Raw genomic sequence first — 12,185 nt, forward strand, 5'->3', positions numbered from 1 at the left:
GGCCTGCGGGGCTGCCGGCCACGCAGCGCAAGCCGGGCGTGAGCAGGGAAACTGAAAATGACTGGCGCTCTGCGCGCCTTCTGCCCGAGGGCGTCGTGGTGTGAGGCCCGCAGCGGGCTGCGCGCTCCGCGCTGGAGTTCCAGGGGCTGGCAGGGGAGGGAGCAAGTGGAGCAGCCCTGGCACCTTCCACCTGCTGCTGGCTCCTGGGGAAGGAGCCGCAGGGGCTGGGGTGGGAGCTGTGTGCTGCCTTCGGTGCGACACGGCTCTGCCACCATCTAGAGATGACAGCCCTCTCTGTGCACAGGTGGGGTTCAGCTACTGGCAGTACCCAAGTTGTCATGTTCCCTCACATCCTGTTAGGTCTTCTTTATTACAGTTTTCTTAGCAAGGGGAACTGTGGTCCCCAAACCAGCAGCTTTTCATGTGTTTTCTAGTGTTTCCTGGTGGGCTAGTTGATGGGTTGTGTTTTGGTTTGTTTTTGGTTTTTTTCGGTCAAAAAATGCTGAAATGCTTAATTCACTGGGTGTTTAGCTTTGTATTCAAATCAATTGATGTGATTTAAAGCTGAGTTTGAAAACAATTTTTGAACCTAATGAAATTCTGCTTATTTTATAATGAAGACCTGAAATTCCTTGAAGTAGGAACTAGGAGTTAGAAATAATGGCTTGGCTTTGCATGGCAAATAGAGTTGAGCAGTACAGTTAAGCCAGTCTCTTGGCTGAGCAGAGTTGTTCCAGTTCTGCAGCCTCCCTTCTCATGGCATTAGCTTTTATGTGACTTCCTTCAGGAAACCAAACCACCTTTTCCAATGTCAACAGCCTTTGCTGCCATAGCTCCTCCAGGTGGTTTGCTTTGAGTCAAGTGAGTGTCAGCTCTACTGTGAAGCTGTAGTTAAGACCTCAGGCTGTGTCCTCCTGCTGCACAGTCACTGAAAAGGGAATGAAACGTATAAATAGTGCATATTTTTATTTACGTGGTTTGTAAGTGTATTTTCTGATGCTCAGAGTTTTGCTTCAGAACCTGTCTTTTGAAACAGGTGGATTTTTTTTTAAGACCTAAAGTGAGCCTCTGTACACCAAGAAACTAGTGATGCACAGGGCAAAAAGCACAACTGGAGTACAGTACAGTCTCCCTTGCTGTCAAAGCACTTCACTGTCACTGTTTCTGTTGTAAAATGCGCATTCACTGATGAACCAAAGAACTTTTTCAGCTATGTGCCTTTTAAGGTGATTAGAATCCCTGGGTTGTTGGTGTTTTTGTGTGTGTGTGTGCCAATTCAGCTTTGGAAGGAAGGTCATCACCAAAAACTGTTTTTGATGCCAGCTTTACTGTATCTTCAGGTAATTTCTGGAAGAATATGAGTCTGAGCTGGTTGGCAGAGGAAAGTGGCCCTTTGGTCTTCTAGTAGTTAGAAATTCCCCAATAAATGTGCTGACTACTGACAACTTATAGTTACTCTAGGGGCTGGAGCTAGGTTTTAATCCTCTGTCTCAAGATAGTTTAGATCCTTGAAAAATAATATGCAGTAGGGCAGTTTGCAAACAGGTTTTAATAAAATGAAAGTAAAAAATTATTAAAAAAAAAAAAAAGACTGCATAAATAAAGGTGGAATTCTGTTCATAAGTAACAAGGTACATTCCTAACAAGGAAAAGATGTGAATAGGGCTTAAGATATGAATATGGCTTAAAAGCTCTCATTTTGCTGCATACGGTTTTATAAACAGACCTGCCCGTAATTATGGATGTATCTTACCCCACTGAGCATGAGTTAGACATCCAAGTTGGGAAGGATTTAGATCATAAAATTCAAGCAGAATTGACAAATCCATTATTTTTCATATGCAGTGTTGGCCCTTGCTTACTGATTGCATGCACTCTTTTGCTTCCTCTCTGTGTTGATATTTCACGTGGAGGGAACAAACAGACAAGAAAAGCACTTGAAAAGACAAAGGATAATTGAAAGAAATGTCAAGACCTCAGGCTGGTAACAAGGTGCACAAAGCAACTGTGAACTCCTTTCTGAAACTTCAGAGGGCCCGAACTTAAGTGTTATTAAATACCTGTCTGCCAGTGAGATCAATGCATCTATAATACATTGCCGAGTATGTTTGTATAGCTTACAATCTGTCTAAAAATGGCTATGTAATTTGGCTTTTAGCAGTTAACTTTCTTCTACTAGATGCTGTGGAAGAATAAAGCAAGGTGATTGTCTCGATAGCTTATTTATGAAGCTTTACAGTAGTTTCTTTAAAATAGTTATGTACTTTTTCTACACTAAAAAAAAGATAGCTCTAAGCCAAGTTTTTCTGTAATGAAGTATACAATAGCTCTTACTTCTTGTTTTGTCAATACACTAATGTATACTCCCTTAAGCTTGCAGAAATTTTGTGTTTCCCTCAGTCCTTTTTATATGTCTTGTTGATGTAATGGAATCTGTTATTATACAGTATGTAAGAAATAGATTTTGTGTATCAATGAAAAACAGGAAGCTGCTAAAGTCTGGGGAATACTCTGGGTTTCTAAAAGTTCCTGTCCAGTTTCTGTGACCAGCAGGCAATATGGGTTGAGCTGGAAGGTTTTCCCAGGAAGGGTTGCCTTGGGTCGGCAACCTGATCAAGCTGGGGTCGGAGCTGTTGCTGAGCTGTGGGGCTTCTCTAGGTACTTGGGTGCTTGCTGCTACTTGGTGGGGTTTATTTCAGAACTCAGTCTCAGAAACTGGGAGCAGTCTGAAAGAAGCTCGTCAGTGGAAAAAAAAAAAAAAAAGAGAAAAAAAGAGCGTAAATAGACTGAGAATGTTTACAGACTTTAGATGATCTTGAGTGGTAATTGATTAACACAGTTGTTTAATACATTGCCAAAAGGAGCAGTCATACCCGTAAGAGTAACACAGGAACACATTCACAGGACAAACAAGATAGTCCTATCTGCCTCTCGGGCCGGTAAAACATGACAGATGATCATTAGATTCTGCTCTTAGCTAGCAGTAAGGCAAACAGAGTTGTGCTGGAGCTCTTCTCAGAGCATACTGGCAGATGATTCCCTCTTCGTTTCCTGCAGGTGGCCCTTTGGCCATTGCCACCATGGGGAGCCGATTCTCCTGCCTGAGCACAGGTCCCTGCTGGCCTCTCCTGAGCAGCTGTGGTCTGAGCTCCTTCTTCAGCTCGTGAACTGCTTTCTTTCTCGTCTCAAAACAATGTAATTGACAGTACCTCTTCTGGGCAATGTTTTCTGGCAGTGTTCTGGAACGTGGTATATCAGTTCTTTAAACCCTCTCTCTGCCCTGTGCAGGATTTGCTATAAGAAAATCTGAGCTCTTTCTTAAGAATTACTTCAAAGTGACAAAATCATTGTAGTAAGCATCTGTCAAGTTATGTAGTAAATGCTAGGAGCATTAAGAAATAGATTAATCCTGTAAGTGTCAAGAAAATCTCACAAATGCAGTAGGTTTTTCTTTAGTTCAGTGGATGTAATAATAATTTCTTCTCTGTCTAACCTTGAGGTATTGTATCTTGCTTGAAATGTTTGGAAAAGAAAGGTGAACTATCCTGCAAGGATATTTCTCTTCTTAAGCTAAATCTCTTGAAACTAGACTGGGTATGAGCGTGCTGTGTCACAAGTGGCAGAGATGTACATCAGCTGTATGTACACAATGTTCATCTAGTCATTTCACTTTCGATCTCAGGAATACACAGTATTACTGCAGTTGTTTGCTAGATTCTTTTGGTTTACCAGTTCTGAACAGTAACCCTGCATTGTTAAACATTATTCAGTTATGCACAAATGTACTTCTACCTGTCTATACTACACCTGTTTGATTTTAGTTCAAAAATCAGATTATTAAAATTATTAAGTTACAGCATTGCTCAGTCACTATTATGCCTTTTAATGGTCTGGTTATTTGCTTTTTAATCCCTGTTAATTTTACATACAGACAAATCTGAATGTCTTAGCTGCATATCTTTGCCATTGACGGATAAAGAGAAAACAAGTGGCTGGTGGCCTGATGAAACACAATAGGAGAGGAGATGTTTTAGACCACTTAAATTAGCCCAAAATCTTCAGGTATTGTTTTCTTTGGTTTTCTCTTAGATGGTGAAGAACATGGAAGTATGCATGTATTGTCCAGAAGTGCTGTTTGTAGCCTGGCAGATGTTGCTATGGAGATAGCATCTTCCACAAAGTAATCTGAAAGGGAACTAACAAGAGCTGATTGTGCAGTGATGTTAAATTTATAAATTAATGTTAGTGAAACATACCAATCACTTTGATTAACTGAGCTGTTAGAAGACAGCACTTGACAGAACTCGGTGTTTGATTTTGCAAACAAATTTCTAAAGAGTTTGCATCAAGAAAAGTTAATAGGAGTTTGAATTTCTGTTTCATTTTTAAACCTACATTTCTTTGTTTCTTATCCTTTCTATCTTTCCTTATCAATGTGAAACATCCTCATCAGTTTAAGTGTTGTAATTTTTATGCTGGAGAGAACACAAAATGGTTAGTGTTTTGTGGTTGTGGGGGGTTTTTTAATGCATGATGAGGGGACACAATTTTGATAGGTTTTAAAATATATTTCTTTGATTTTTTTTTCTGTTGATTGCCTGTCTTTTATTTAATGTCCTTTATTTAATCAGAAGTTTATCTTTCAAATACCACACAAACCTTAAAAATCAATTTAAAAAATCCCAGGGCCAAAGAGCTGTCACTTTTTCCTAGGGCAGGTCCCTTTTGCTTCTTGCCTCACCCAGGCTGTAAAATTTATGCACAGGAATGAGTCTCCCTTGCTGTCAAAGCATTTCACTGTCACTGTTTCTGTTGTAAAATGCACATTCACTGATGAACCAAAGAACTTTTTCAGCTATGTGCCTTTTAAGGTGATTAGAATCCCTGGGTTGTTGGTGTTTTTGTGTGTGTGTGTGCCAATTCAGCTTTGGAAGGAAGGTCATCACCAAAAACTGTTTTTGATGCCAGCTTTACTGTATCTTCAGGTAATTTCTGGAAGAATATGAGTCTGAGCTGGTTGGCAGAGGAAAGTGGCCCTTTGGTCTTCTAGTAGTTAGAAATTCCCCAATAAATGTGCTGACTACTGACAACTTATAGTTACTCTAGGGGCTGGAGCTAGGTTTTAATCCTCTGTCTCAAGATAGTTTAGATCCTTGAAAAATAATATGCAGTAGGGCAGTTTGCAAACAGGTTTTAATAAAATGAAAGTAAAAAATTATTAAAAAAAAAAAAAAAGACTGCATAAATAAAGGTGGAATTCTGTTCATAAGTAACAAGGTACATTCCTAACAAGGAAAAGATGTGAATAGGGCTTAAGATATGAATATGGCTTAAAAGCTCTCATTTTGCTGCATACAGTTTTATAAACAGACCTGCCCGTAATTATGGATGTATCTTACCCCACTGAGCATGAGTTAGACATCCAAGTTGGGAAGGATTTAGATCATAAAATTCAAGCAGAATTGACAAATCCATTATTTTTCATATGCAGTGTTGGCCCTTGCTTACTGATTGCATGCACTCTTTTGCTTCCTCTCTGTGTTGATATTTCACGTGGAGGGAACTGGGAGCAGTCTGAAAGAAGTTCGTCAGTGGAAAAAAAAAAAAGAGAAAAAAAGAGCGTAAATAGACTGAGAATGTTTACAGACTTTAGATGATCTTGAGTGGTAATTGATTAACACAGTTGTTTAATACATTGCCAAAAGGAGCAGTCATACCCGTAAGAGTAACACAGGAACACATTCACAGGACAAACAAGATAGTCCTATCTGCCTCTCGGGCCGGTAAAACATGACAGATGATCATTAGATTCTGCTCTTAGCTAGCAGTAAGGCAAACAGAGTTGTGCTGGAGCTCTTCTCAGAGCATACTGGCAGATGATTCCCTCTTCGTTTCCCTCAGGTGGCCCTTTGGCCATTGCCACCATGGGGAGCCGATTCTCCTGCCTGAGCACAGGTCCCTGCTGGCCTCTCCTGAGCAGCTGTGGTCTGAGCTCCTTCTTCAGCTCGTGAACTGCTTTCTTTCTCGTCTCAAAACAATGTAATTGACAGTACCTCTTCTGGGCAATGTTTTCTGGCAGTGTTCTGGAACGTGGTATATCAGTTCTTTAAACCCTCTCTCTGCCCTGTGCAGGATTTGCTATAAGAAAATCTGAGCTCTTTCTTAAGAATTACTTCAAAGTGACAAAATCATTGTAGTAAGCATCTGTCAAGTTATGTAGTAAATGCTAGGAGCATTAAGAAATAGATTAATCCTGTAAGTGTCAAGAAAATCTCACAAATGCAGTAGGTTTTTCTTTAGTTCAGTGGATGTAATAATAATTTCTTCTCTGTCTAACCTTGAGGTATTGTATCTTGCTTGAAATGTTTGGAAAAGAAAGGTGAACTATCCTGCAAGGATATTTCTCTTCTTAAGCTAAATCTCTTGAAACTAGACTGGGTATGAGCGTGCTGTGTCACAAGTGGCAGAGATGTACATCAGCTGTATGTACACAATGTTCATCTAGTCATTTCACTTTCGATCTCAGGAATACACAGTATTACTGCAGTTGTTTGCTAGATTCTTTTGGTTTACCAGTTCTGAACAGTAACCCTGCATTGTTAAACATTATTCAGTTATGCACAAATGTACTTCTACCTGTCTATACTACACCTGTTTGATTTTAGTTCAAAAATCAGATTATTAAAATTATTAAGTTACAGCATTGCTCAGTCACTATTATGCCTTTTAATGGTCTGGTTATTTGCTTTTTAATCCCTGTTAATTTTACATACAGACAAATCTGAATGTCTTAGCTGCATATCTTTGCCATTGACGGATAAAGAGAAAACAAGTGGCTGGTGGCCTGATGAAACACAATAGGAGAGGAGATGTTTTAGACCACTTAAATTAGCCCAAAATCTTCAGGTATTGTTTTCTTTGGTTTTCTCTTAGATGGTGAAGAACATGGAAGTATGCATGTATTGTCCAGAAGTGCTGTTTGTAGCCTGGCAGATGTTGCTATGGAGATAGCATCTTCCACAAAGTAATCTGAAAGGGAACTAACAAGAGCTGATTGTGCAGTGATGTTAAATTTATAAATTAATGTTAGTGAAACATACCAATCACTTTGATTAACTGAGCTGTTAGAAGACAGCACTTGACAGAACTCGGTGTTTGATTTTGCAAACAAATTTCTAAAGAGTTTGCATCAAGAAAAGTTAATAGGAGTTTGAATTTCTGTTTCATTTTTAAACCTACATTTCTTTGTTTCTTATCCTTTCTATCTTTCCTTATCAATGTGAAACATCCTCATCAGTTTAAGTGTTGTAATTTTTATGCTGGAGAGAACACAAAATGGTTAGTGTTTTGTGGTTGTGGGGGGTTTTTTAATGCATGATGAGGGGACACAATTTTGATAGGTTTTAAAATATATTTCTTTGATATTTTTTTTCTGTTGATTGCCTGTCTTTTATTTAATGTCCTTTATTTAATCAGAAGTTTATCTTTCAAATACCACACAAACCTTAAAAATCAATTTAAAAAATCCCAGGGCCAAAGAGCTGTCACTTTTTCCTAGGGCAGGTCCCTTTTGCTTCTTGCCTCACCCATGCAAAAAAAAAGGAATGCCCTTTCCATTCCTGTCCTGGTGATGAACTGAGAACCATACCTGTTTCTAGGTTTCAGGGATTAGCACTGAGCTGCTGTGAGGTGCCTGGGTGTCTCCCTGTGTCTGAGCACAGGAGAGCTGTCAGAAGCACGGCTTCCCCCCAGCCACCCTGCCAGGCTGCTTCAGCTCCTTCTGAGGGTGGCTCTGGCATCCTGCTTGCTCCAGCTGAAACATCTCTGCCCTGGCTTACTGTGTCACTGCAACATGAAACCCAAACCAGTGTGTCTCTGGTGGTTTTATTGACTCCTGACCACTATAGTGGTTTTCTGATGTGGTTGCTGATGGCAGTGTAGCCCAGTTAGCTAACAAGATGCGTCTTCTTATCCTGTGCTGTCCTGTAAGTATATATAGCAGTTGTTTGGGGGGGGGAAAAAGTGCAGTATGAAAACAGCAGATCTAGAGCAGCCTGACTGTAGTTCTGCTTGGTACCTTCAGTGCTGGCATGGCTTGGTTTCTATTTTAGATATCACCTTGGAGGGCATAAATGATGAACCTAACTGGATTTGCTTTCACTTTTTGTGTTTCGAAGGAATGCTTCACATTTGCATCATTTGTAAAACTAATCGTGACAAGGATTTGAAATGTGGTAAATGCTTACGTTTCATGAGAGAGGAAACTCTTCTAAATGCAAGTTAGTGGTCCTTCGAAACTCTGCTTTTTATTACAGTTTGTGGCATACTTTTTTATGACTACTATTATAGCAGTAGTTTTTATCTTGGAAAGACTGGTAAAGTTCTTAGGCCTTTCTAATTTTATGGGAGTATTTAACATCTGTGTTTGTGGCCTTTTTAGTGTTATGCAAGCCATTGCATCTTTCTTCATCTGACTGCTGCAACTTGGTAGGGGTGAGAAGAGAGTTCGAATAGAGTTGAGTTTTCTAAAATAGTTTTGGAAGCAGGTGGTAAAATGAGCTGCAGCTTCTCAGGATGCACAGAGATGGCATGATGAGAAAGAGAATGACAGGTGTGGTCCTGAAGTAGCTGTTCCTCAGGCTTTTAAACACTTCGGGCTCCTTTTTCAAGCTGTGATTGCTGTTAAGCTACTCTGCAAAGTATTAGGGGGAAGAGGTGGGAGGGTCATCCTTAAAACATTCTTCACTTAGCTGATTTGACTTTGACTGAGGTTTGTTGTGTCTAATTTTTGTTCCAGTAAAAGCTGGTGGGATGCGGATTGTTCAGAAACACCCACACAATTCTGATGCCAAAGAAGAAAAAGATAAGGATGACCAAGACTGGGAAACCAGCAGGTGAGCATTTGTATTTGATGCATGTGCTTCAGTGATTTTCCACGACTTTGAACCTTATCACTAATTTATATTCCTTGAAAATAGCAAACCAAAGATACGGGGTTTTTTGTATCATAAAATTGATTTTAAAGAGTAGTAAATGACACGTTCCTTGAAGAGATTTGGGGAATCTGGGAATTTTTACCTTGCTGCACCTCCTTTAGATGATCTTGCCAGGTAAGAGGTCAGAGAGAAAAAAAGTACAATTAAAGTAAAACATCAGCTTTCCTAAATCCTCTGAACATTGTTTCAGACTGTGCAGGAGGCAGCACTAGGCTGTCCGTCTGTGTACGAGGTGATCTTCCTTCTACCCCTTGGCCAGTTCTCCTCTCTCTGAGGTATTTGACAATATGGTGCTTTTAAAAGACAAGTAAAAACAAATTCTATCAATATTTTCTGCTTTTATTTTAGGTGGGAATCTTAACAGGTTTAGTGGTGGAGAATACCAAAACAGACAGCAGTTACTTTGCAGTTTTAACTAGATTTGTCAGGTAACTGCTGTGTAGAAATGAAATCAGGGAGTTTCAATGGACTGTTGCATTTTTGTTCACACAAAAGCCACCTGGTTTTCTGCTAGCTTTTGTGCTAGCTGTTTTTCTTTGTAGTCAAGACTATATTTACCTGAAATCTTTATGTACTAGCTTAGTGCTTGGGTTTGTCCTTGCTATTTGCTCAAGGCAAAAAAACCAACAACAACAGAGTGCTATTCATGTGCTTTGGTAAGTAGGATGACTTACATGATGGGTTTTTTACATGTAAACCAATGGTAATAAGCGTTGTGAAAATGTCTGTATAAATAAGAGCAAGCTTGTTTATTTACTAAATCACAACCTGAATAGGAAAAACTTTTATGAAACAGAACAGTAATTAAAATTAAGTGAAGGCCAGAAAATGAAACTTGCTGTATTTTCTTTGTTATAAAGTTGCTCATCTTGTATTTCTGCAGAGTAGCATGTAAGCTGGAATAGAGTCTCCACTGCAGTTAAGTTTCACCCAAAGGAAGGAATCATGTCTTCTTGTTAGTTTAAACTTGGCTTGGGGATACATCCTTTTAATGAAGACGTGTTACATAGCTGTTTACTCTTATATTTCCTTGGCATGACAACCTAATGACAAGGGAATTTCATTAGGATGAGACTACTTCTTATGCCTGTTCACATATCAAAACCTCTGTTACAGTATAGCCATCTGCTTTACTCCTTTCTTCAAACAAGATTATAATTTTCCATGCTTACTGAAATAGCGCTGGGAAAAGTTAAATTTTAACCTTGATATGTGTGGCTGTGTCTGCTTTAGCAGATAATGTGGCACATTAGAAGCAGATCTGTAGACAGTGGTGAGGACTTCATGTTCATATTGCGTGTGTTTGTGTTTTGGAGATCGTTTAGTCAAATCCTAGCTGGCGTGGGTTAGTAGTCTCCTTGGCCTGCCTGTTCCAGTTTAGCGTCATCTGCTGGGAGTCCAGGTCAGGTGCCCTGAGACCAATCCACAACACAAAACAAAGCCTGGCCAAAAGAACGGTCTGTAGAGAGAGTGCACTTTGGATTCTGAGGTGCTAACAAATACACACTGTGTATTAATGGTGTAAAGCAGGTCTGTGAGCAATTTTTATGCTTTAAAGGTAGAGGAGAAAGTTTAATGAAGTCTAGAGCTACCTTATTAACTAGGCAATAGTTAGCTGTTGCACTGCATAAAATCCAATCCCTTGGCCACCCGATAAGTTTATTGTCAAAATATGCATTTAAAGTTCATTCTTTGCTTTGCTTTTCTTGCAGAGGGTATGTTATTCGTCTATATTAGGCAGCGGTGCACACAGTTGTTCTTGAGCTTGTATATTAATACAAAAATAATTGGTCTGAACTTTTTATTTGATTTAATCCTCTTGAGAAATAAAGTGGCAGGAGTGATATGAGGAGCATAGTTAGATGGGAATCAGCATGAATTATAAAACAAAACTGTAAGTTTGTTTTACCGGTATGAGGGAAGTTGTTTTCCTGGTTGAACTGTGAAGCCTTTCTGTCTGAGAGGGGGAGGGCTTAATGTGCCTTTTGTAGGGTCCTGTGGGCATACTTGTAAAGCTCCAGTGGCTGAATGAGTTATAGATGTGAGCAGAAAGTTGTTTAGCTATAAACAGGACAAGCAGACTCCACAGGCCATAGTACATAAAGTTGATGTTAATCAAAATTAATTTAAATTAAAGTTTGCAGCATGTCAACTGATTTTATGCTGGAAGGTGCAGTCCCCCGGGTTTTCTGTGTCTGCTCCTGGTGATTCAACATCCAGTTCTAAAACACTTTGATTTTTGATGTGGAGGGGGGTTCATCAGGAGATGGGGACAGGTTTACCAGGAGCAGGAGAGGAGACCACTCGCAGTCTGTTCTGCTTTCTCTGGCACCAATGTAAATGTACTTTTTTTGTCTTTGCTAGTTAGTATTTTATGTCCTTTTGCTAAATACACGCGGAGACACAGATGTTTTGACTTCCTACTCTTGCCTCTTAGTCTTGACCATTTTAAGGTAGTGTTGATATGATGCAATCTCTACTCCCTGTTGCATTCAAAGTCCAAAGAAGCAAACAGCCTTTCAGTTTGTACAGTTTGTATCAGGTGATGTGAACAGCTGACAATAATGTGAGAGAACATTATAAAACAGAGAAGAGTAATTTGTATGTGTGAAGAGGGAGGGTATGATGACTGAGTGATTATTTTAATCTCATTGCAAGCTTAGTTGAGGACAGATTAGTGGAATTGGCAGTAAATCAAGGCAGAAGTTACCGAGCTCTCCCGGTGTTCCCAGGGAGCTCTGAGAGCACTTGTCCCTCCCACAGCCGCACAAATCTGAGCAGCTGCTCAGCAAGAAAGCTTTCAGTTGGAGTTCACAGAAATGTTAGTGGCTTTGGAGACAGCTGGTATTGTGTTTGCAGTGTACTTGCAGAAAAGGCATTAGGTCAGTGTTTCTAGTGTTAATGTAAACAAAGCCGATAAAGGTGAACACCCCTGAAGCAGCTAACTGTGCTGTGATAAAGGTGATTTTAAAGTAAGTTCACCAGATATATCTTCTATGACATTTGCTTTTCTCAGCCGTTTAGCAATGTGCAATCCAGTTGCTGTAATGTACTCTGCAAAGCATTTTATTAAGTTCTGATTCCTAAAATAAAATTGTGTGACAACCTACCATTTTATGAAATGGTAGGCTGACTTGTCATAATGGTGATTTGTGATTCCGTAAAACAGTATCTGGTAAGATGAATTTA

At 39.6% G+C, this 12,185-nt stretch overlaps 1 protein-coding gene across 1 annotated transcript in view; it reads left to right on the forward strand.

Annotated features, from left to right (window-relative positions):
- The first annotated feature begins 8,179 nt into the window (after positions 1–8,179).
- The window catches only part of DAP (death-associated protein), a 41,936-nt gene continuing 37,930 nt past the window's right edge, over positions 8,180–12,185 (forward strand). The window contains exons 1-2 of the mRNA XM_010001363.1: positions 8,180–8,234; positions 8,798–8,894. Of these exons, the coding sequence (XP_009999665.1) occupies positions 8,180–8,234; positions 8,798–8,894 (152 nt within the window). The remainder of the gene's footprint in view (positions 8,235–8,797; positions 8,895–12,185) is intronic.

This window comes from Chaetura pelagica, unplaced genomic scaffold (genome assembly GCF_000747805.2).
Source record: "Chaetura pelagica isolate M959 unplaced genomic scaffold, ChaPel_1.0 scaffold317, whole genome shotgun sequence".
Taxonomy (NCBI): domain Eukaryota; kingdom Metazoa; phylum Chordata; class Aves; order Apodiformes; family Apodidae; genus Chaetura; species Chaetura pelagica.